The following is a 26,912-nucleotide window of genomic DNA, read 5'->3' as shown; positions in this document are numbered from 1 at the left end:
TACGAACTTAATTCGTTCCGGAGGTCCTTTCTTAACCTGAAACTGTTCTTAACCTGAAGCACCACTTTAGCTAATGGGGCCTCCCACTGCCGCTGCACCACTGGAGCACAATTTCTGTTCTCATCCTGAAGCAAAGTTCTTAACCCGAGGTACTATTTCTGGGTTAGCAGTCTGTAACCTGCAGCATATGTAACCCAAGGTACCACTGTATTTTATAGCAACCAGAACATAATCTGAGAAGAACCAGGGTGAGCTCTAAGAGGGAAGGAAACTAAACAAAAAGCAGGCAAATGGGAGACTCAAAGTGACTATATCCCTATCTTTCAAATTCTTCATTCCCAAGATAACTGATACACATTCACCTAAGAGTGCTTAGTCTTGCTCTTTGTAATGCCAACAAGCAAAAGCATCTTTGTTGCTACCAGCAACTCTTAAAAATATCACTTTCAGAATTGGTGCCATTAATTTGTTCCTAAGACCCTGATACTCAGTTTTGGAGGTGGGCTACAAATCTCCTGGTCTACACATATTAAATGTTAATACCATCATAATTCCCCAATATAAAATTCATAAAACAGGTGTTTCTGAAGTTCTGATAACATAGAATGAAATGAGTCACCTGAATTTTTGTTCCATTTCATCTTTCAGTTCCATTTCATTATGTAGCTGTTCTTCAAGTTGATAGATAGTTTTCTGCAGAGATTCCAGCTTTAAATATAAAATACAGAATGAAAATAAAAGCCATACTTGACATGATCTTATGGGACTAGCTAAATTATAATGAATTTTACAACAGCTATCTAAAATTGCTTTGAATGGTTCTCAGTATCTTATTTTAAAAAATTGGAACAGCAAGTTTCAGCTAAGAGATTACTGCTTTAACAGATTAATAAACATGGGCACATTCTTATAAATGGGACCAGAAATTAAGACACATTTGTAAACCACTTTGAGGTTTTATTATAATCAAGTAGTATATAAACATTGTAATTAAAAATCAATTTAATTTTTTGTGACATTTTAGCTCTGCTGTGCTGCAATAATGAGAAAGAAAAAGAACTGACTCCTCATTTTCATTCTTACATGAGTGCAAATATTGGTTATTAATCTTTACACTACACTTCCTTCAATATCTTGAAAACAAATCTTCCGATAGGTCCCACTATCAGAATGCTCATTACACGAAATCTCAGTTATCAAAATACAAAGAATTATACCCAACCCTCACTACACAAAGGGCTGTTTCACATATCGGAACAGCTGGAGCTCACCCACTTCCCTACTTGTGCTTTGCTGGTTGGCGTTGCCATTTTGGGCAGAAAGCAGGGAGGTAGGGTGGGAGGGAGGGAAGAAGGGAGGGAAGAAAGGAGGTTGGACAAATCAGCTTTTCCTTTGTCTGGCTTTTGTTGATTGGTTGCATCAGATTCAGGCAGAAAGGATGGAAAGAGAGCCAGAAAAATGTTCCCATAGGAAATAATAGAAATCATCAGCTCTTTATGCAAATGATTGCCTAACAAACAATTTCCTGGGAATATACTGTGTTTGGAAAGAGGGACCTCTGTATATATGGATGTCTTGGTAATTTACATTTATTCAAATCAAGTTATCAATACAAAGGATTAATCAACAAAATATTTAATTAGCTAATAGCACTTATTTGAGGTCTTAAACTGATAACAAAGGGGGGGATTAAAAAAAGAAGAAAAAAAGACATACCAAACTTTTATCTACGTTGGTGCTTGCTCTGTTGTCATTAGAGTTTGCTGTACAGCTAGATAAATACCTGTAAGCACACAATAAAAGTTATAGTAATATGAGGAGAGGAGAACAACTTTTTTTCTCCCCACTTTGTACATACTAGAAATTCTCTCATTTCTATCCTTAGTTACCCTTTTTAAAACTAATCCCCCCCGACATTTTAGCTTTTCCTCATAGTAAAAGTACTCCAGCCCCCTGATCACTTTGCTTGCACATTTCTGCAACCTATATACCTGAAACTTAAATGCCCACATTATATAGTAGGAAGGGTGCATGCAATTTTAAAGTGTATTTTGACATTTTTGAGTCTCTGCCGTTAACTAAAATTTGAACTTGAGAGCACACATCTTCTGAAAAGGCACAACATGAACACCCTATTTAGACATCTTTCCTTCAAATATCACATACTGTTTTGCTTTACAACATTTTTTTTCTGCAGAGTTTTGCAGCTGATGAAAAATCTTAACTTACAAGGAAGATTGGACAACCTCTGTCCGCGGTAGTAAAAAGCTTTACTACGCCAAACACTGGACAGTTCCTCAAAAATCATGAAATTAGCTGTGTAATTGTGAAATACGTATCTGACTATGTATTTCTAACCTGTAGTATGTATTACTATCATATTTTGAATGGTCTTTAAGAGTTAAAATTTCTCTAGATGAAATCTGACGTTTTTCACAATCCTAGTAAGAATCCATGAACTCTTTGCAAATTATATTAGCAAATAATTAAGTGGATCAACTTCTTGCATGATTTCTCCTTGTTTGCTCACTAGACATTGTTGCTATTCTCCATAGCTAGTAAGCAAACAAATTCAAAGGCACATTAATGAGCAGAATACATAGAATAATTTGACCCTTAGCAGTGGAATTCTATGAACGTCTACTCAGAAATATACCGCACCGAGTTCAATGAGACTTTATCCCAGGTAAGCATGCACTGGAAGTAATAACTACTTAAAAGCCTGGCCTTCTGACATTGCTTGAGAAAAACACAAAAATCAGAGATATGGTATGATGTCACATCAAGAGGAACCAAAATTAGATGTACAAAATTGCTGCCCGTACCATAAGTTCAAAACTGCTATAGTAAGTGTTGCATATTTCAGGATGATATGGCAAGACAGATTTTTTAAAGTATCATTTAAACCCAGAATTAAGTTGCTTTTGTGACATTGCTGTCAAATCTTATAGGATTTGTTCTCACAACTTAAGCTCACATGCCTGCATTTTCAGTAGCACATGTATACTTACTGATGGTTACTGTAGTAAGTAAATCCTACAAAAGGCAGCTGGTTGCCAACAAATGCTTTTGGTATAGGAAATGTTTCTTCTTCTCCTTTATCTTCCTCCAAATCGTCAAAGTTACTAGTATCAATATCACTACTTAAATCAGGCACAACAGGTGCTACAGCTATCAATATAAACAAAAAAAGGATTACTAAAATGTTTATTGAAACTAATATATTAAAAATGTTACAATTGGAATAGAGAAGAGGCATGAAAGAATCACAAGGAGACATGGCAAGATTTAACTCTTTATTCTACATTGAGCAGCACATGCAAGAGAAAAAATATTATTATTAAAAAATCAAAGCTTCAAAACTTAAATATAGTTGTAATTACTAAACAGAACAGATTGCTCCTGAGGTCCCCAGACAGCTGCCAATTTAAAAACCTCACACCCATTGGTCACTCAAGAGACCTCACATTAGCAATGAATTAGGGATCTCTTGAGCAATATATTTTCACAAATACTAAAAATTGATTGCTATTTAATTTCTGCAGTGTCCTAAGTGGTGAATTCTATGCCTGGAGTAGGCTCCCGATTTATATATACATACGCAACTTTGTGTATATACAAGTCTGGACACCAAACTAATTTATACTACTGATTTTTAAAATATATGATATGGGCCTCAATGCAGATAGCTTCATGCGTGGTCAAAAGAGATACTTACTGTCTCTAAGGTTTTCCCAAGACCACTGGTCATTTTTGAAGAAAGGGTGTCGCTTGATTTCTTCCACACCATTTCGTCCTAATCTGACTTCTCTGTTGAAGGGATATTTTGAAACAAGTAAATATGCAAGCTCTGAAGATCAAAATACATAAAGCATGCAATCATCTGCAACAGTACCCCAATAAGTCACTTTTTAAATGGAAAATTAGAGAGGGGTGATTAGGAGCTGAGAAGAGCTGAAAAGAAAATCACCAACTGCTTATCCACTCCGAATCTGAGGTGAGGGCGCAGTTTCACACCTCCTGTGGTTCAAACTCATGCTACCTCATAACATTGTCTTGAAACTATGGGGTAGATTGAAATAATGTGTATAAAAAATATTAACCACTCCTCCCATCCACTTTACCCCCACCCAAAGTGGGGGTTTTCCTCAACAAAACACACTGCAGCATTTCCCCCCCCCCCCTTTTGATATATGTTCCTGGACTGCTACAGACTATGAACTGTTTCTGTAAGCTGCTGTATAAGTGCTAGGAAAAGTTTTCACACAACAATGTATCTAGAGTTATGTCAAAGTACACAAAATGATCAGGCGCATTCTTGCCCATACACACGCAAGTCCCTGTTGCAATGCAAGCCCAAAACATAGGTCTTGCTTTGCAGTTCTGGAGAACTGCAAGTGTGCACTCCAATCATTAATGCACAAAATTATTCCACATTAGGGATTTACACTATAAACAGTTTGAAGTATTTTTTCCTGAGAAAAAATACTGAATAGTCTTGCGCATACAATTTTATAAGAGCTTTTACAAACTCAAGAACATTGTTGGCATTATAGATTAGTTTCTCATCTGCTCTTTGCTAAGTCATAAAAACCCCTTCTATGAGCAGAAGAGTTTTTCTGCTCGCAGAAAGGATACTTTTGAATCCAAGTCTATGAGAACATCAGCAGCACAATCTCACACATGTTATTTTGAAGAAGTGTATCTATAGTCTGTTTAGGGTATTCAAGAAACCGCATTTATAATCCTACCAATATTTTAAATTGCAAGATTTTTTTTAATTCCATCTTTACATAAATTATTAAACCTAAGAATAATAAACAGGTATACTCATGCACCCTAAAGCTAAAAAGAAACACATTGTACAGCTAATAACTGTTTGGATATTGACTGTCCAAGAAATGATTGCTTGCATCAAGAAAAGAACACACAGGAATGAGGTAAAAGATTTCAAAATTCGTACAAATGTTAAGATATTCAAACTTGAAGCCAGTTTAATTCTAATTTCTTTAAATATTTTGCAGGGTATGATTGCATATACTATTAATGCCACTGCTTAAAATGTATATAAACTTAAAGTACTTAAACATTTAGAAAGACATTTTTAAACCAATTATTAACATAAGATTAGGTAAAGGTAAAGGGACCCCTGATCATTAAGTCCAGTCGTGACTGACTCTGAGGTTGCGGCGCTCATCTCACTTTACTGGCCGAGGGAGCTGGCGTACAGCTTCCAGGTCATGTGGCCAGCATGACTAAGCCGCTTCTGGCGAACCAGAGCAGCACACGGAAACGCCGTTTACCTTCCCGCTGGAGCGGTACCTATTCATCTACTTGCACTTTGACGTGCTTTCGAACTGCTAGGTTGGCAGGAGCAGGGACCGAGCAACAGGAGCTCACCCCATCACGGGGATTCGAACCGTCGACCTTCTGATCGGCAAGTCTTAGGCTCTGTGGTTTAACCCACAGCGCCACCCGCATCCCTTTAACATAAGATTATTATTCAACAAATAAAAATACTAGGAAACTGATTTCAAGCTCTTGAATTGTCAGACTGACTTAAAAGCTCTCGTATACAGAGTGGTTTTACAGCAGCAACACTATATTTTATTATCAGGACAAGACCTAATAGGATTAAAAAGTTTATTAAAACGTATGTAAAATTCATAAACACTGGTTTATCACCAGGTGATGAAGTTTACTACAGAAAAACCTCTAAACCAAAAACTTTCATTTTGATGTAAAATATTACCTGTCAGTTAAGAAGCCACAAATAAGATTTTTTGCATCTTTTGAAATATCATTATCATCAGGAAAGCTAAGAGAATTCTTATGGTTCATAATTTTACTGTATGTTCCAACCAAAGAATCTGCATAAAAAGGTGTATCCCCTAAAATTAAAAAGAACGAAAGTGAAAAAATGTCACACAATAACTGAAGACAATAAAATTCCAAGGAAACATTGTGTCAGAACTAGGCTAAATACTGGATGAAGAAAGCAAATGATTGCTATTTCTCATGCCATGATTTTAAGTAGTCAGGATTCACCTTATCACTTAACATAAAAATCAAATTAGAAAGCAATACTCCAGTTGTACTGAAGATCTAAGAAGCTCACGTTCTGACAAGTATGTGGTAGAAGCATTTTCACATCACATGATTCTAAGTTTAGTGGCTAGGAGTGCCTTGTACTAGTTTTAGCTGGTAAGACAACTATGGCCATTTTTGGATCGGATAGCCTGACCATTGTCATCTATGTGCCAAAAACCTCCACAATGTGTTCTACATACAAAACCAATCACTGCGCAGTGTTCTGAATGGCAGATGGGTGGGGTAGAAATAAATTATTATTACTATTATTATTGTTATCATCAACAACATCTTCAAAATCAGACATTTAGTGTAGCAGCATCTATCGTTTCCATTGGTATATGTCTTGGATTTGAATAGTTTTTATGTATGTGTTGTTTTAAAACGTTTTTTGTTATAGATAAGATAGTTTTTACATATGCAACTATTTTGACAGGTGTAACAATTAATGTTATAATACTGCCAATTCATAAAATAAAGTGACATCCAGAGACAATAAAGCAAGCCCCAGGTGGGAGCCTTAAATAAAATCCTAAACTCTACATCAAAAGGCAACATGCAATCCCTCAGTAAGAGTTGGTTAAGATTAAGCCTTCCCATTATCTAGCTAGGTCTCTACTGGTAACACAAGGGTCAGCCTGCTCAGCTGAGATCAAACCCTGAATAGCTGAAGTCTTTCTGCTCCCTGACTTGATGTTTAGCAACAGCATAAGATCTGGAAGGATGTAGCATTGAAGTATAGAAGACTACAATCTTATAATCTTTGTAAAAGGCAGCCATTTAACTCCATGGGGCTTGCTTCCATGTAAACCTTAAGCAATAGTTAAAATAAAAGGCATTTTTATTCAACAGTAAATGCAGTTAATGTCATTTGCAAAACACTGATTATTTTGATGCTCACCCACAAGCATTTCATACAAAAAGACACCAACTGACCACCAGTCACATTCTCGTCCATAGTAACCATCACCACCTTGAGATTTTAATACTTCTGGGGATATATAGTCTGGTGTTCCAACAGCTGTATCACATCGTACCATGCCTTCCTATAAAGAAAAGAGAGGGGTTATTTAAAACAGGCACTCTGTAGAATTCACCTGAGATCTGAAAAGTATCTTGAAGCAAAACATTTTCCTAGATTTCCTTGGGAAAATGTAAGCTAAACTTCATTTAAATCTTAAGAATTTTATTTATTTCATGAAATTTATTTAGTTTACAAAAATAATAAAACAATACAATTACTGGTAAAAACAATTAAAGCAACACTTTAAAACATGCCAAAAAAAATTAAACGAGCAATAAAAAAAACACCACATCAGTATTCCAAGTATCTAAAATTTAGGCAAAACTGATATTCAAGTAACATTCTTCAAGAAAAATATTACTTCCAAAAGCATGGAAGTTAATTCAGATTTTTTTAAAAAAAGCATACCAACCTTATTCATCTTCATACAGGTACCAAAATCTGCTAGTTTTAAATGACCAGATTTATCTAGCAGCATATTATCAGGCTTTACATCTCTGAAAAGAAAGCAAATCAATCTAGGTTTTATTTATTTTTTTAAAAACCATCTATGCTACATACCCGTCTTGTCACATAAGATGGTTAACAACTAACACCTAACAAACTTAGAGCCAACCTTTGGCCATTACTGTTGTCATAGTTTATCCTCTTCCTTGAACAAATTCCTCCTCTAGCTGTGATTTAAACACACAAACAAATGAAACTGCTTTACACAACTGGGAGTGGCTCTCCTGGGTCTCAGGCAGAGGTCTTTCCAATCACCAGCTGCCTGACCCCTTTAAAAGTCCACTGGCAGCATAATTTACCATTAGCATATCACCATTAAAAATGAGACAGAGGACAGAAATTTTCTTTAGGAAGAGGCTAAGGTTCCAGTGCCACCTTAGTATTTCTTAAACTTGACTTACGTTCAATGTGATGAAACTGCCTCTGTATCTCTTAACACAAAGCACATTGCAGAACTACACATTTTAATTTCCCCACTACTCACTCACTCTCTCTCTCCCTCCCTCAGCATATGGTAGAGCCTCACCTTACCTTATTTACAGTAGTGGCAACATAATCAGAAGCCTACTTGTGTAATCCAAATCCAAGATCCACTGGCGGGGGGAGAGTTTGGATTTGGCAGAATTTGGAATTTCTAATCTATACTGGCATAAATCTCTCCCTCCCTGGTTTCCACCACAAACTTCTGCAGCCAACCAGCAAAAGACAAACAAAGGAAAAAGCTTCTGCCTGTCCAGTCTTTCCTGCTTCTTGATTTGTTCAATTTCTCTCCCTGCCTCCGTTCCTCCTTCCTTTCATGGTTTCTGCCCAAAATGGCTGCGATTGGCCAGCCCAAACATGTAAGGAAGTGGGCAAATTCTGGCTATTTAGAATAAATATTCAAAAAAAAAAATTTAAACATGCAACTGATTATACTGTAATGCACTCCAGATAGAATACTGAGTTATTCAGATATTAAGAAAAATAGCATATACACCTGTGAATAAAGCCCATTGAGTGAATTGCATCTAATGCAAGAACAACTTCTGCAGTATAAAATCTTGCCCATTTCTCAGGAACATCATAGTTGCTCATTAAATTCACTAGGTCCCCACCAGGCATGTATTCCATCACCATGTAAAGGTAGCGGTCATCTTGGAATGCATAAAATAACTATAAAAAGAAATAAAACTAAGATTACTGTGTGTTCAGTTCATCATTAGTGCCTTCCTCTCACTCAATTAGAATTATTTGTTAACATTTAAATTATTAGCAATTCACTGCTGTTCAGTATGTGTATCAACCAAAAGGAAGAACCAGTTTACCATCTAAATACAATGCCTTATTTATCTGAAAATACACTTGCAGCAAGCTGCAATTAAACCAGGAAGGATTTACTTAACCATAGTGTCCTTGTTTCATCTGAACAAGGAAATGATGGTTACCAGCCTCTGAATAAACAGGACAGGATATTAATCCATTTTCAAACTGGATTTCAAACTACATTTCTTGGTTCAGTAAGCCAAGCAATGGTCTACAGAACCAGGCCATTCATAGTCAAATGTTGTTATTTTTAGTAAAAGTGTTTTTAAAAAAGGCATGATTAGCATTCAAGAAAAAACAATAGACAAGGAAATCTTCTTTATAAAGATTACTTAATTGTTATATTGGGGAAAACTAGCCATTAAGTCATCACTTTCTTGCATTGAAGTTCATAGTGACTTCAATTATTTCATTGCGTCAATTATATACACAATTGTTTGAGTTTAAAATGCTCAGATGTCCAAAGCAACAAAACTTCCTAAACCAATGACACATAGTGTTTAGACAAATATGAGCTTCAGCAAGACAAGTGAAAAAATCAGCCACAGATAAAATATTCACATGTGCAAGAGTGGGCTAACCAGGACACTTTGTACATTCAATCAAATATTTGCTGCTGCCAGCTCAACACTACTAGCTAATTGTTCAGAGGAAGGTATGTTCAATCCATCTGAACAAGTGATGTCCAAGGCAAAGTAATGCATATTCTAACTGGGGCAAGTGTCCCTCCAGATTCAGACACAGGAATTATGTGCACAGCCTCTTATTGACTACTTGTGCACATAGTTCCTAATAAAGTTAGAAGTCTACTGTGTGAAAGAACGTTGTCCCTACCTGAACTGTAGAGTTAGTAAAACTGCTTAATTGGGCTTCAGTCCCCACCTCAAAACTGAAGCCCAATCCAACAGGTTCACTCCCACCACTCCAGATTTGAATTTCCTTGATCTGAGTAGCCATAGACTTCCAACGGTAAACAAAGATGCTAGGTGAGTAAATACATTACTACTGAATTGATAGAAAAGGGTTTGTATCTTCCCTGTCCACAGGCAAGTGGAACAGACTTCACTACCTCTCCTCTGCAACCCTCCACACACCCTCAAAATCTGCTGTAAAGAATTGGGAAGGCTCTGGAACAGATTTTGGGGACACACAGAAAGCTGCAGGGCAAGGAGATGAGAATGAAGCATTATGAGCACAAGTCCATTCCTGCATCTTTGGATTCTGCCCAAGATACTTAAAAATTATTCACTCAGGTTTTCTATTTTTAGTAATCATCACATTTATATGCACTGCAAAAATTGGAACAGCAAATGCAAACATACTTAAGACTTAAAGTTGCTAAAAATCTGTAAATTAGCACTTTTATTGAAAAATGAACTTTTCCTTATTCAGCAAAACTAATGGTATAAACATATCAAAAATTAGTCAATATACCTGCACAACCCAAGGGCTATTCGCAAATGCCATGATATCTCTTTCTTCCCAAAAGAATGCAGAATCTGATCTTTTTATCATTTCAAACTTGCTCAAAAGCTTCATGGCATAAACCTTTCGTGATGACTTGTGTCTTACCTTTAAAAACAAATTTTAAGATGAAGAAAATGTTACCGTAAATTAAAATTTAAGGCAAAGCTTAGTCTACATGAATATGATACACATGCCTTGCATCAATCAATATGCAATACCCAAGTATTGCATGACAGGTCCTTCTGCATTTCACATAAAGACAGACAGCATCCCTGATCTTCTCAAGCTCTCCAGAGCATAGTCAATAATAATAATAATAATAATAATAATAATAATAATAATAGTCAATGCATTTGTAAACCTGAAAAATCTTAGCATTGTGACCCTGGAAAAAGCAGCAAGGTCATGGCGTGGCTTGACATATCTCATGGGAAATGCTGAATAATTTTATGATTGAAAGGTACTGTAATGTGCTTGGTCTGGTGCACCTGGTTGAAGACAACGCAGTAGATGTCACTAACCCAGCACTAGCAGGCACCATTGCACCCGCAAAAGCCTGATGCTCCCAGGGCAAGCAATTAGTGATTAATAGGTGCCTTTAAAATCAGGACCATTTTTTACTGTTTTGGTCCTGTTATGCTTGTTCATCAAAACAGCTTTGCTATTGCTTACAAGTAACTCTCTTAAAAAACTCATGAAGTGTCATGGGGACAGGTGGGGAATCACCACAAATATATGGTGCACATATATTTGGTATCTGAAGAAGTGTGCATGCACACGAAAGCTCATACCAAGAACTGACTTAGTTGGTCTTTAAGGTGCTACTGGAAGGAATTTGTTTTGTTTTGAATATGGTGCACATGTAAGCGTTTTGTTTTTTTGTTACAATTGCAGCTTCCTCTTTTATAAATGCTAGCCTTATTCATACACAAAAAGTAAACCTACCAACTGAACTTCCCCAAATGCACCTCTGCCAATCACTTTCACCACTTCATAATCTTCAGCCTTCATACGCAGATCTCTGATTTTGTTTATTGTGTCTTTATCTGTGATGAAAATATAAATTAAAAAAACTACACCATGAGACATAAGCACACACACAATCTTAAAAATAAACTTTCATATAAGAAAAATGTACTGGGTAAACATCTCATTCTATTCATACTTCATTTGCTGGTAATTTCTTGCAACATCTGTTGCCTGTTAAATACACAAATTGTTTAAAGACTAGAGTTTGCTCTTTTTAAGATCTTTTTTCTTTACTGCAAGTATCTCCTTTTGAAGTTACTTTCATTCCTATGGCAACATATAAATGCCAAATGCACAATAAAACAACTCACTGAAGGAACAGGTCAGGAGAGAAGTTCAATTTAAATTCAACTTATACGCAAATATATGAAACTAGTAATTAGACCAGACAAATCTGCATTCATCACAACATATCAGCTATTTAGGTTACAAATTAGATACTAAAATATGATTCCAGTGTTTGGCCTTTTTATTATTTTTTCATGTTAAAAAACAACTTTACCATGAAAATATAAGCAGGAAGTCTGCATTTTTAAAAATCATCATCCAATAAACTGCAATAATTTAAATTCCCAGTGGTCAAATAGTCTAACTCCAAATTTGGTAACATGCTATTTTAATCTACATGGGTCAACACTGGCATGAGATTATATAAAAAGTATTTCAGTTCTGTGGTTGCAGAACACAGCAACCGAAACAGACTTTTCTAATGAAATGTTCAAAGGAACAATATTTACATACTAGAATACTGACCAATTACAATCCTTATTAAGATATACATATAGAGTGTGCCTCCCCAAACCACAGATTGTAAATTTTTACTGCTGGGAAGCTAAAAGGGTCGTAGATCAGTGGCAGAGCACCTGCTTTGCATGGGAAAAGTTCCAAGTACAATCACAATCATGTACAGGTCGGGCTCAGAATGTACCTTGTCTGAAACCCTGGAGAGCTGTTGCCTATCAGTGTAGAATATACTGAGGTAGATGGACCAATGGTCCAACACAGTACAGTATAAGGCAACTTCCTATGTTCCAAAGGAATGAACTTAGCAAGTATGAAACCTCTGATCTCATACTATTCAAACACATAAGGTAACACTTAGACAACTTAATGCATCAAAAACATCATCTTTGCAATCATCCATTAAACTGATTGTATGCTATCATTCTCCCATTCTCCCAGATAGGACATTTAAATTGGGGTGGGGGGAATAGTGGCTAGACCACAAAATGATAAATATTTTAGCATATATGAAGAGGAAATCCAAAATTATAATGTTTAAAAAGTTAAGCAATTAGACTACCAGGACGATAGACTTACCAGGACAATAAGCAAATGTGAAAATATGAAAGAGTCCTCTGGTTTATTGCCATAATAAGTCATCATTTTCATTAAGAAGCATTGTGGGAAAGTGCTTTTATTTATTTCTCTTTTATTAATTTATAGACTGATTAATATAAAAAAACTCTCAGCCTTTCACATTGTAGGCATTTCAGCATTTCTGTAGTGCAGTAATTTTAGAAATATTTCAAATCAAAGCCCTATGCAATTTTTCAGGTCCTACAAATCCCCACACTGAGCATATGTGCACTGGATTTTATTTTTCCACAATGCCTCTATACAACACACCCAACACATGGCCAATTCAATCCCGCAGTACATCCTAAATAAACATACAACAAACATGCAATATTGCTACAATATTAATAGCTACAGAACAAAAACTTAGTTATGAAAAACAGCAATAAAGATAACAACATATTTAAAGTTTGTTTGTTTAAAATCATTTTCTATTTCTATAGAAATAGGCAACACAGAAGAAACCAGGTGGATTTCCACAGAGAGTGCCTTCCAAAGCCTTGGAACTGCCACAGATAAGCCACTAGCCTCCCCGCAGCCACGAGCCAAGGCTCACCCTGAAACCACAGGTACTGGGAGCCACCCTCTGGAGTGCTACGTGAGTCACGGGAGGTGGCTCCATTCTGCTCAGTGATCAGCACAAGAAGGGAGGGAGGGAGGAGACAGCCTGCTGGCACTCACATAGCCAGAGAAACAAATTAAGGTGCAGGCTGGCAAGCCCCACTCTTGTGGTAAGCCGGCAGCTGGAAGGAAGGGAGGGAGGGAGGGAATGGGTGAGCATCAGGCAGCCTGGCTGGGCTCTCTGGATTGAAGAGCACGATCCTGGCTGCAGCTGAGAGTGAGTGGGGATTCACAATACATTGTCTCTTCCAAAAGTCTGAAATTGCTCTTGCAATTTTAACTTTGAACCATTATCTTTTTTTTCCCAATAGATTTTTATTGAGATTTTAAAGGTTACAAAAAGAAAAAATTAAGAACATATTTAAACAGAAAAAAACAAAGGGGGAAAAAACAGAAAAAAGATGCAGATAATTTTTTAAAAAAACCAATCCTTTACATAACTTTCTTTCCTTTGCTTATTTCCTTGACCTCCTCACACCTCCCTTTTTTGTATTCTAATTCAATTAGATATTTCAGCAAATCCTTTCCATCTTTATTTCTATCCTAATGATTTATCTTAATATACTATAATTTAACGTTCTGTTCTTTCACCAATTAACAATCCATTTTTACTTAATCTTATATCATTTCTGCTAAAACCACATTACTTCATTCCAACATCCTTCTAGCATTCCTTAATTTTACAATGTTTCTGTAGATAAACTTTAAATTTCTTCCAATCTTCTTCCACCAACTCTTCTCCTTGGTCTCGGATTCTGCCAGTCATTTCCACCAGTTCCATATAGTCCATCACCTTCATCTTTAACTTTAAACCATTATCAGGCAATGAACTGATATACTGCCCAGACCTATTCATTACATGCACAGCATGAATTGCCACATCTGCCTCTCTTTTCCCAGCTTTAATTTTTAGCCCATGATTCCTCCAACAAGTTCATGGCAGTAACAACTGTGATAATGCATATACGGGTGAGAAAAAGATACCGTATTTCCATGCAAACTGCTAACCACATAAAATTCCTTTTTTTTTTAAATAAAAAGCTGTATATTGGAACATTATCAACACCAGAAATCCTGTAAACATATATACAAAGACATACTTACATTTGTTTAAAAAGGTGTCTATGTTTTTATTTTTTCTTAAGGCAGGAAAGTCCAAATCGTACACCAATGCATCTAATCCATCCTGAAGAACAAAAGTGATGTTTTCTTTAGAACACAATTTGTATGTATTAGCTATACTGTACAGAACTTCTCAGGCTTTAAAATGTTTAAAGAATACATGAAGTGTAAATAATTCATCACATTACTGTCTACAAAATGAGATATATAAAAAAGTAAAAAGTTGGTCACAAATGGGGCAGAGGAGCTCGACTCAATCCAGGAGAGAAAAAGCACTTGTAGGGCAAGAACTAAAGTTTGAGGGAGCACAAGTATACTGAACTGTGTCAAATGGACCTATTTGGTGCCCCAACGAAATAATGTCTAGTTTAAGTTTTATATTTAAGAAACAATGTGTGTAGAAGGGACCCCAAATACAAACTCTCTTCTTAGCATTCCACTTAGTAAAGTTCCAAGGGCATATAGGGCTTGAATCCAGTGAAGATTCCATTACCACCCTGTCAACCAATGCCTACCTCAAAGGTTCCCCCAAACACATATCATCCAAATAATATCAGAAAAACATTTGGTAAAAATTCTTTTGATCTAAGACTAGGTCCCCATGTGAGATTTAGGTGAAAGATGGTCAGAGATGTGCTATTTCTCTTCCAATGCCAGGGCTGGATAATTATCCCAATACATAGACTCTCACATGCAGCATGTCTTACTCCTATTAGTAAGGAATTGTGACAAACTGCTTTGACTGAGCAGTCATAAGAACATAAGAGTCCTGCTCAACCAACCAAATGCCCATGGCAAGCCTGCCAGCAGAAACTGAGCAGAGAAGTACTCTTCTCACTTGCAGTTCCCAGCAACTTGAATTCAGAGGCATACTTTGAACAGTGGAAGCAAAACAGAGTCATCATGGCCAGTAGAAGTTGAAAGTCTTATCCTCTAATCATCTGAATCCGTCTAGCTAATAATAATAATATTTATATTTATTTGCCGCCTATCTAACTGGGTTGCCCCAGCCAGTTAGGAGCCACTGTAGTAAAGGCTTTCAGATTGGTAGCTGTCACTACCTCTTGTAAGAGCAAATTGTTTTGTAAGATGTACTTTCTTTTATCTGCCCTGAATCTTCCAACATTCAGCTTCATTGGATTCAGTGAGTTGTAGTGTTATGAGAGGGAAAGAAAGACTTTTCCCTATCCAATTTCTCTGCACCATGCATAATTTCACAAATCTTTATAATGTGCCCTCTCACTTGCCTCTTCTTTAAACCATGGATGGCAGCAAATCTTGGCCCCTCAGTGGGTCCACTTTGGCTCACAGAGCCATTTCCCCAAAACGGCACATCCCTGTCAACCAACTGATGTCACTCTCTGGCAGAGAGGTGGGGTTCAATCCTGCAGGGAACTGGAACACTCAATAATTTAGCAGGATTTAACCCCACATACATCAACTTATGAGCAGCAGTTGAATCCTACCAGCTTGGCAGGACTAAATGTAAATGGAGGAAAACACCTTTGTTTTATCAGCGCTTTGCTACCTGCAATGCACTTTGAAGTCCCAACTTCAGGACTTTCAAGTGCCAAATCACTCGCCATCACTGTGATATCAAGCAACTGACAGAGGGGTGACCCCATCCGTAAGGCTGATCCTGATAAAGAATCTGGCCCAAGAAGCCAAAAAGACTTCCCACCCCTGCTTTAAACTAAGGCCCAAAATGTGTTCTTTCCTCACAGAGGAGTTGCTCCAGTCCCTTGATAATTTTGATTGCCCACAAGCCTAATTTTCATTAATTATTTTATTTCTCAGCTTGTGAAATTTGGTTTTGAAAGTCTAATTGTTTTAGTGTCCTTTGTCCCAGGTATTTTGTATATTAAATCAAGACATGACTAAACTATGCAAATACACAGCTCAGATATTGAAAGGAGCCAGATATCTGAGAACAAATGGGAATGTGATAATAGCACAAGGAAAGCCCTGTTAGATCAATCCAAAATTTAATCAAGTACACCATTTTGTTTTCAGTAGTGGAAAGCTAAATGCCTCCAGAAAGCTTACACAACAGACAAGAAAGGCAAAGCAACAGCCTTTTTTAGTATTCTTAATGTAGACATCTGGTCGGCAACTAAGAGAACAGGATGCTGGGTTAGATGGGCCTCTGTTCTGCTCTTGTTCTTAAATGCATGGCCTTCTCCTGTTTTGGTATGCAGAAACATACTGCCTCTTAATGTGAATGGTTCTTTTAGCTAATAAGCTAAAGGTCTGGAAACAGCAATGGGCAAGAGGGGAGAGAACAGCAGGTAAATTCTCCCCATAGTTTATAAGACTGCTGGAGCTCAGTGGAGTAATTTCCCCCTCAACTAATCCTGAACTTCAGTCTAGCACTACTACACAATTGGCAATATGTATCACTATTGAGATTGAGAACTGCTCATCAAGTCCTGAACCTGAGTGATGAAGAGGAAGGCAAGAGGGTTTATTTACCGTACTTCTCCCTCTCCCACAATGTATGGAAATGCTTGGGTGGGTCATTTGTACCACAAAACAGGCTTCCCTAAAAACACTTACTAAGGAGGAAGCTCTAAGGAACACGATGGGGTTCTTCTGAGTAAAAATGCATAGTTGGCTCTTCCCCAGATGTACATATGCACATGCATGTCATGAGGCCCATGGAGAGGGTGGTCAAATGAGGAGTGGGAGGACATCAGGGAGTCAGGGAAGCCAGACCCAGAGAAGGTCCTAGCGGGCTTGGGGGCGGGCAGTTAATTAGCAGTAAAATAAATAATACTGACAATCGGCTACATGCAGGGTGAATAAAAATCCATCTTTTAAAGCTTTGGATTTTTTAACATTTAAATTGGATTTTTAAAACTAAGTATTTTCTCTTGGGTTAATAATAATCCAGATATAAACTTGCTACTAATTGATCTCTAAACCTGCATCAGTGCCTTTCCAGATACAGTACAATGAGATAAATGTGGTATTTCTATGTAAGTGAAGAACCAAGTTGATCTTTTCTCAAATAAGACAATTTATACTCTCCCTACTAGACATAGGCTTCTCATCTTCACTTTACAAATATAAACGACTCTAGTCTGCTGAGTAACTAACAGATCTTGTTTGCTATCAGCCATAAGCATTTTGTTTTTGTTTCCTATCTTTTTTATGAGGATGGAACAGAACAAAGCAGAAGATTGCAACATTAGAAAGAAGACAAGAAAAAAATGTCTAATGCATGGGTTCCTATATTCCCATATTTATGATGTAGTTGCAATGCTATGCCAACTTATCTGGGAGAAAGCCCCACTGAGTCAATGAGACATATTTCTCAGTATAAAACTACAGCATAAATGGACAATCTACAGCTTGGGAACCAAAGCCTCACTTTATGCATTCCTAGATACTTCCCTGAAACTATCCCACTTCTCCAACCCATTGTAATTCCTCAACTGTTGTTTGTTATGACACTACATAGAAGGAAAGCGAACTTCAAAAAGCTAGAAAAAATACAGTGTCTTAAATAACAGAAGTGCAATATTTTGTTTCAAAAATTGACATGATTAACTTTTTCTACAGTTGTATAGCACCAGCTGTGCAGCAACAAACTGGTAGTTTCTGCCACATGTGTTTTGAGTGTGCAGAGAGCATTAATCAGAAAAGAATTGTTTTCACTTTCTTTCAAGAAGAGTGGCTGCGTTGCTCTGATGTAACAATAAAAACAAAATCCTTTGTATACCTATTTGAGCACTACTTTTGAGTAAACCTGCATAGAACTGGGAATCTGATGTAGTTATGATGAAATCTGAAACAAGGTGGTGTTAATGAATTAATCTAGAACACTCTGATTCTCCCAATTCTTCTCTGATTCTCCAACATCAGCTCTGCTGGCATTCTGCCCCTGGAAGAGATTACTCCCCAATAAAATGCAGTCCTGAAAAGAAAAAGGAAAGTTGCCCACCTTGTTTTATAGGGTTGCACTGCTGACTTTATAAACAGTCAGAAGCTGGTAGTAAGGCAGACCCTATATGGAAATACTTTAAAGACAAAGTGCAACAAAGAAATGCAAGACCTGGTTGGTAGAATGATATTTCAAGCAATACCCCATCCAGTTGTAAATTAACATGGTTTAGTAGTCATGTTAGTAAACAAACAAACAATTTTTATTAGAAAACTTCATTTAAATTATTTAAATTGCCCTTTTCTTCTAAATCAATTCACTGTGTTGACATACCATTTTCTTCCCTCACTATTATGGGGTGTAAAGAAATAGTATTCCTCTCCCTTTCTGAAGCCTGCCAAGAAGTAAACCAAACACACATCAGCTGTCTCTAAAGTGTACACTCAAGATCACTTAACACAGATTATTTTTCCCCTAAACACACTTTAACTATAAACTTTTGTGGACACAATTAGACTGGAGTGGAAGAATATTTTCCCCAGGCTTTAAATACATGATCAGACACACTATTTTAAATGGGATTAAGTGATTGTACATAATAGAAAAAATAGTAGTTTTATTCTGATGGTTTGCAAAAGCAATGTCTGATGTCTCCATACTTTCATCTTAACTAACATTTCATTCCAACATTTACAAGGGAGATAAAATTAAAAAATTGGCATCCATGTTAATAGGTTTATTACTCTCTTTGAGTATTGGAGGTTGGGAGCACTCTTTCCTTAAGGACACTGTTTGCAAGAATATATATCCACACAAATAAGTTTGCTTCAAATTAACAGTATTCATTTTTAATAAAAGATCAAATGTAAGACCAAAATTGATATTAGAGACTGGGAACTCTTTCACCTGAACGTTTTAAGATCAGGTATGGTAAATCATTGCAGCTATCTTTTTAAAAACATGATGAAAGAAATGTCAGCCCACATTAAGAATGATCCATCAATCCTAGTTTAAACACAAATAGAATCATAATAATAAAATTGTAGAGTTGAAAGGGACTGTGAAGGTCATCTCGTCCAACCCCCTGCTGTGCATGAAAAGAATACTTCTAAAGAAAAAAAGGGAAGAGACTGGCCTAGATGGACCCTTGATCTCTGAACCTAATGACTTGCAGGGTCCATTGACTGTCTGCCTGTGGACAATGCAAGTCCTTATAGTTCAACCCCACAACACAACATTTGCAAATATCAAGGATTTTTTCCAAAACAAAGTACTACAATTTCTGATGAAAAATATACCACCACAGGACTAACCCACATCATACGCCTCAAAAGGAATTATCATCTTTACACTGACAGCATCTGCCTGAACAGCCCAATCCCTTCCTATAAATGTGCTGTGGGATACCTGAAAGATCCATTATTGTTGAATCAATCTCAATTTTAAATCTTAAACATTATTCTCTCTCTCTCAAAAGGAACTTGTCATTGATTAGGCTGTACAGAACACTAATTCCCTTTTCAATTCATCATTAAGATTCTGAACATTCAGTTTACAACACTGCAATAAACACTGATAATCTATTATGAGTTTAACTTTCTGTAAAATCCAATTCTTCCTTCCAGCGCACAAACAAATGTAGTATGACCAGGCAGCCCCACAGCAACAGCATCATCAGGACCTTCTTGTTGCCATTTGCTTACTCCAATTTGATTGAGGGTGTGAGGATCTAGGCCCAAATCAGCAGAGAACTGGGGGTGAAAACTTATAATTATGTACCCAAGATACAAGGTCAGCTAATGCCAAGGTACACACAACTATTTTAGAGCCTTTTGATAGACACAGATAGATGATGCATTCTGCCAGAGGACCACAAATTTTAGCTGGATTTCGCTGCACATGATAAGCTGTCATTATGGAAGTGAAGAGGTCTGCTTCTGCATCACTTCAAGCTCTGGACAAAGTAAGAAGCAAATTGTGGTTAGCATTAACCACAGAAGGAAACAAGTTATCTTTGTACCCATGGCATAAAGTTGGCATGTTTCAAACAAACCATAGTTAATGTTAACATTAAGCAGTTTGTAGGTTGGACAGCATGACAAGGGAAGTGAACACTTCGGAATTCCTTTCATCTGGGATGTGGTGGGGGGAAGCAAGGCTGAGGTTCATTCTTGTCATGCTATGTTATGGTTTGCTGTGACAACCAAATCAGATGAATTAATAAAACACTACCGTACAGAATAAAATGTTCAACCAATGGTATTAAGGAGTAATTGAGCACCAAATGTACTGCTATAACTTTATTACATTCTAGAGATATTTTATGAACTTTTTCGTAATAAATTAAATTTCTCCCATTTCTGAATAACAATTCTACATAAGAGTTATCTACATATTTGCTCAGTTTGCATGTTAATAGTTTATCATGTGTGCATAGATGGCTTCTGCATTGCTCCTCCCTGTGGGAACACTGAAACCACAATCCCTGGCTTAATTATACCAAAACCAAAGATAGTACCTTGTTTGGCTCCAAGCAAGCCATGATTTGAAACAAAGATTTGTTCATGGCTTCCTGATGATGGCTTTTTTGTTCCTGGTTTGGATATAATGCTAAGTAAGGATCAAGTGGAAATTATCTCTATGTCCATAGTAAACCATTAACTGTGTTTACCACAGGGGCAGGGAATATGTGGCCCACCAAATGTTATTAGATGCTAATTCCCAGATGCCCCAGCAAACATGGCCAATGGTCAAGGGAAATGGAGTTGTATTCCAGCAACACCTTGAGAGCCTCATGTTCTCCACCTCTGCTTCACTATAACACGAAATATGGACAATGCATATATCCCAAATACTGAATCCCTAATTTTGTTTACTACACTGTTTCTTTCCAAATATTGCCTCTATTTTCTCCAACTGGCAAAAATAATATACTTGGGTACCTAACAGTTCAGCAGCTTACACATCCATCCCTAACACTGGATAAACTTATAAATATTTCAATAAAATTAAGGCATTTTTATTTTAAATTTCCATGAATTAGGTTTTTATCATTATATTTTCTACAATCTTAAGTTCCACAACATTTGATGATAAAAATAAATACAGGAATTCAAGATAACACCATTAACTTCACAAGGTAGCTGAGGGCTACATGAAGCCCATAGGTTTCTTCATTTAGTATCTCAGACCTGTAGTAATGTACTAGATTATATAAATTCATGGACAAATATATCTGCATTCCTGAACAGATACAAATGAACAAGTCTATAACACATTGTTTGTTCAGCAAAATTCTTTCAGATCTGATCTTAAAGGGAAACTGTCAAAGGGAATGGTATCTAAAGGTAAATGCTGAAGATTTCCTACTTGGACTAATGTTAAATCCAGCTCTGTCCACAGAAGCATTACATACTTGCTGAGGAATAAATGTAGATGCTTACCTAACCAGGCTTAGATACAATGATGGGTGAGATCACTATCCTTGCCACCTCACATCTGGCATTTGGCTAAGTAGGAAATCAACATCACAGTACACACACTCACACACACCTAGAGAAACATCAATTATTTTCTGTGAACTAAGGATAGGTTGCAGAGCTGAAGCTTAATTAAAACATTTTTGAAAAATATAAAACTACCTATGTATATTAGACTAATGCACTGGGGTTTCCTACAGGAAAGGGAAGATGATGTAGGAGTCAAAAAGGGAAGGGAAGGCAAACAAGGGAACAAAAGGTGGCACGAATAAGAAAGAGAGTACTGTGGTGTCCAAACTTTTTTCAAAGAGGGCCAGATTTGATGAAGTGAAGGGCTGTGAGGGCCAATCAAAGGACCAACCAAAGTTGTTGACCATTTTTTAGGGTTGAATTTGTTGAGCTTTTTTTAATGTTGAAGTTGTTTAGGGGTTTTTTTAGAATTTAACCCCCGAAACAGACTTTGGACATACCTGTCCCACTCAGGACTGTAATGGAGGGGTAGAACACATGTTTTGCATTTAGAAGCTCCCAGATTCAATCCCTTGTTATCTCTCAGTACGGCTGAAGAAGGCTGCTGTGTGAAACCCTAGAGAATGGCTGTCAAGTCAGTGTAGACAATACTAAATAAGATGGACTAATAGTTTGACTCAACTTCCTATATTCAGTATGTCCCATACACATTTCCTGCCATTGCCCAAAAATTAAATACTGAGGCCTAGTTTACATATTACCAATCTGTGGTTAATGCTAGAAAATGTTTTTCCATGAAGGCTATCTAATTGATTCAGAATAATGTTTTAAATCAGGCTTCCTCAACCTCGGCCCTCCAGATGTTTTGAGACTACAATTCCCATAATCCCTGACCACTGGTCCTGCCAGCTAGGGATCATGGGAGTTGTAGGCCAAAAACATCTGGAGGGCCGAGGTTGAGGAAGCCTGTTTTAAATGTTTTTATCACAAACATGAAAACATTCATTGCCTTTATCCACAAGCATTCAATAAGGGTATTTAGTTGCCACGTACTGCCACACGAATTGCCCATACAACACCCATGGACGAGGTATGTAAAAGTGCCCTGCCTTATAAGAAAAGAAAAAATATATGAAGATATGTAGGACTGTTGCTTAGCAACAACAGTCAGCTGTGTAGCTGCTTCAAAGTTAACCAGAAAAAGTAGCACAGCAAAGGCCAATATTATGCAACAGATTCCAAATCTCTCCCACCCATTTACAAGAGGCCTCACCATGAATGGAGGTTAATCCATAGCTATCAGAGCCCTTATTTAAAAAGGAAGGAAGAGGGGGCCACTGTAGGGAGAAACTCTACTTAAATATTTGATCTACTATTTCTTACAGAATTCCCTTAATGTTTTTTCAAAGATTATGGATCCCACTTTGTCTATTATAAGATTATAAGATGACTACAAAATATAGATAAGGTTCAGTGTGAATTACACCGTTTCCATCAGTTCTAGCTTTATCTCAAACAAACATTGAAAATGCTCTACTACACCTTAATATCACATACCTCACCATGCCTTGAGATTCCCATGCCTACATATTCTAGAACTATAACAGAAACTGTTCACACAACCTAAGTTGAAAAGCTGCAGTTATGATTAAGTACCCAAACTGATCTATCCCAAGTTCAATACATCACACTATTGTCATGTCTGCATGGCTTTTTTTCGTTTTGGCAAAAGCAGGAAGTGTGAAGCTGACACAATTTGCTTATGCATGGTAAACCATGGCTTATGGCTTATAGAGATGTACAAACATAGCCACTGATGTTTATACTATTGGGCTCAGCTCATGTAGCTAAGTATCAATCTGAACCAATACAAAAGTGCAGCTTCCCTAGGCTGAAAGGATCATGTCAATAGGCCCTAACAGGAAGTTAACCACTGGATTCTAGAGTCTATACAGAAATTTCTTAGGCCAACCTCAGTATGTGTTTAGTCAACATAGTGTAACTTCTACTTGGAGAATCATGTTTCAATACCAGCTGACATACCTGCCTACCTCTGTTCCAGTTTATTATATTATATACATTATAAAATGTATGTCATGCATATAATGGACAAAAAAAACCCCTTCGATCTCTTAAATTTTTACATATTACAACCCTCTGATTGGCATGGGTTGCCAATTTCTTTCATTTAAGAGAACTCACTAGTGGAATCCTGTCTTTATTTAGGACCCAAGTCAGTCACAATATTGAAATCCCAAGTCCTTTATATAGCTATACAATACACCGAACAACCACTGCGGTGCATATAAGCTTCCCACACTAGTTGGCTCTGGGAAGCTATGATAAAGTTGTATTCTACCTTAATGAAGCCTTTAAATGACACGAATGAAACACTGAGCAATTCTTAACAAAAAAATCACTAGAAAATTTATATGCACTAAGGAGAAGTCAAACTGCTGCTTCTTCGGTAGAGTATTAAAAAGTTTTGTCAAAATGCTTTAAAAACAGTCTGCTTCAGAGAAGAAATTTTACAATGAGCTGCCTACTAAATCAAAGATACTCACTTGTTTCATCTTTCATTCAAAAGCAAAGCCTTTGCTTACATGGGAAGTAAGCTCTTCACTGGAGCTTACTTTTGAGTAGGCATGCATAGAACCATGCTGAAAGACTCTTAAATGTACTCTGAACAAGCCAAATAAAAATTGTGTGTACAACTCTGTGCTTACTTTTGATGCCACCACTCCTGCCACTTTTCTACCATGTCTTGAATTAAGGTACTTGTTTACTTTCACATGTATGAATGAAATAATATTTTGATTTACTTTCAGATTTAGAAACCCACAGTTTAACTGTGCACTATTCAGCAAAGGTAATACATTAGATGAGTGATTAATTAGCCACATTTTCCAGAATATGGTGTGCGGGAACAAAAACAAGTCATTCTTAACATATCCCTTAGAAGTACAAATCTTCACACAACAAGATTTCCTGGGTTACAGCTGCAGCATAAAAGGAGATCTCCACCTAACAACATTTTTTATTGCAGCATATTAACTCTCAAATCTTTGAATACCACTGCAGCCTATCAAATAGTGAAAGCAAAGGAGCAGCTTAAAGAAAGACATAAGGAGATGAGCAGCAGCCTCTTGGAAAAATAGATCTCACATAGCACCCAGAATACATTTATTCCTCTTCATCAGAAGGCAAACATCAGTAGACTTTAATAAAAAAATAAAAATAAAATAAAAACTCTAGGAGGAAGCTCTCTTCTCTAAGAAGGAGTCCGAGCTAATGTTCATTTATCAAAAACAGTAGTACATACAACTCACCAATAAGCAGTCCGAGTTCACTTCAGATTTGGGATCCTTTATCATCATTCCGATTTTCTCAAACCGAGAGTCAAAGCTTTCTCCCGTCGACATGGTGCTGAAGAGGTGATCGCTTTATTAATCCACAGAAAAAAACGAAAAGAAAAAAACGAAACAGGAGTGCTCCCTGAGCTTGCTCTCCTAGTCCTCCTTTCTCAGAGGAGGTCTGGGGATGCGCTGGGGTTGTCCCTCATGCTCTCCCTGCCACACATCCTCGCGCCAAAGAGAGCTAAAGCCGAAAACGGGAGCGAAGGCGCTACCCCCTCCCGTAGGGGGGCTGGGGGGTGCGGAGCAGTCCTTCCCCGCTGCCCCTTCTTCTTCAGCGCCTAGGCTGCAGCCACAGCCCTGCCAGTCTCCTCTCGCCTCCAGCCTGGGCCCCCGTGCCTCTGCAGCCACATTTTCCCAGCCGCCCTGGCAGCCAGCGTAGCGGTTCCTCCTCCTCCTCCTCTCCGATGCCAGCTACCCAGCAGCAACTTCTTTGAAACAAGGGGAGGAAAGAGGAAAAAAGAGAGAGGAGAGGCCTAGCATGAAAACAGGAAACTTTCTCAGCAGAGCGTCACCGGCGGCGGCGGCGGCGGCGGGGCAGCTCCCTCCGTGGAGACGCGGGCCTGAGGGAGGAGGAGGGCACGGCTTGGCCTCCCTTGCCCGAGCTGCAGCAGCGGGGGGAGGCTGCCAGCTGCAGAATAGGCCGCGACACGGCGGTGGGGGTGGGGAGAGAGAAAGAGAAGGGCGGTCGCCTCCGCCTTGCCCTCTGGACACGCGCGGCTCCAGCAACGGCCGCGTAACGGCTAAGGCATCTTCCCTTCCCGCGCCTCCTTTCCCCCCTCCTCGGGTCCTCCGCTCGTCGCCTCTGCGCCGCTCTCTCTCTCTCCGCCTCCTCCCCGCTCTTTCTTTCCCGACAGCAGCCGCGCTCCCTCGCACTCCGCCGGGCTTCACGTCTCTCTCTCTCTCTCTCGCGGGGCGGGCGGGCGAGGGGGGTGGGGTGGGGGGAAGAGAAGCTGGTGCGGCCGCTGGACTCCTGATTCTGCTCGACCCTGCTGCTGCTGCTGCTGCTGCTGCTGCCCCCGCCCCCGTTCCGCAGCTGCGACCGGCGGAGGAGGAGCCGCTGCTCCCAAGTCGTGAGGGAAGCCGGACCGAAGGAGGCGAAGAGAAGAACGGCGAGGCCCCGCCGCTGCCTCAGCAGCTAGTCAAGGAGGGCAGACTCTCACAAATATGTCCGCCTTCCTGTTCAAACAGACTGAGGGGAACGAAGCGGGGAGCGCATGCGCCGGAGGACGGGGGCGGAAAGCCAGCGCGCGGCGACTTTACTTGGCATCTGAGCGCGTGCGCGCGCGCGCCTCCTTTTTTCCTCTTCTCTTCTCTCCCCCCCCCTCCCTCCCTCCCTCCCGCCCCGGGTTCTCCTGTCCAGATTCTTCTTCTCTGCTTGTGCCGCCGCCTGTGAGCGCGAGCGTGGCGGCCGGTCTGTGCTCGTGAAGTGCTGAGGTAATAACGCCAGGCAGCCGCGAGCTGCTTGCTTGCTGCTGCTGCTGCAGCGGCGGCGGCTTTGAGTTGCTGGCGCAGCCTTTGCTGTCGCAACAAGCCACAATCTCCTGAAGCCGGAGTGCCGTGTGCTGCCTGCAGACCGCACGAAAGGATGGGTGTGTAAGACATCCCAGCAGCAAGTCCGTTCCGGTCCTGGGCTGCACCAG

The 26,912-nt window shown here is 38.6% G+C and overlaps 1 protein-coding gene across 2 annotated transcripts in view; it reads right to left on the bottom strand.

Moving 5' to 3' along the window:
- The window catches only part of ROCK1 (Rho associated coiled-coil containing protein kinase 1), a 61,427-nt gene extending 35,260 nt beyond the window's left edge, over positions 1-26,167 (bottom strand). For both annotated transcript variants that reach the window (XM_081874935.1, XM_081874936.1), the window contains exons 1-12: positions 25,186-26,167; positions 14,504-14,585; positions 11,336-11,436; positions 10,358-10,495; positions 8,598-8,773; positions 7,527-7,611; positions 6,992-7,136; positions 5,753-5,891; positions 3,719-3,810; positions 3,012-3,171; positions 1,717-1,783; positions 620-708 (exon numbers count right to left, since the gene is read on the bottom strand). In XM_081874935.1, the coding sequence (XP_081731061.1) occupies positions 620-708; positions 1,717-1,783; positions 3,012-3,171; positions 3,719-3,810; positions 5,753-5,891; positions 6,992-7,136; positions 7,527-7,611; positions 8,598-8,773; positions 10,358-10,495; positions 11,336-11,436; positions 14,504-14,585; positions 25,186-25,278 (1,367 nt within the window). In that variant the 5' untranslated portion in view covers positions 25,279-26,167. The remainder of the gene's footprint in view (positions 1-619; positions 709-1,716; positions 1,784-3,011; positions 3,172-3,718; positions 3,811-5,752; positions 5,892-6,991; positions 7,137-7,526; positions 7,612-8,597; positions 8,774-10,357; positions 10,496-11,335; positions 11,437-14,503; positions 14,586-25,185) is intronic.
- Positions 26,168-26,912: the final 745 nt, after the last annotated feature.

Source organism: Podarcis erhardii (genome assembly GCF_964252035.2).
Source record: "Podarcis erhardii genome assembly, chromosome: 8".
NCBI lineage: Eukaryota > Metazoa > Chordata > Lepidosauria > Squamata > Lacertidae > Podarcis > Podarcis erhardii.
The sequence above is the reverse complement of the archived record's forward strand: the minus strand, read 5'-3'. Positions and strand labels throughout refer to the sequence as shown.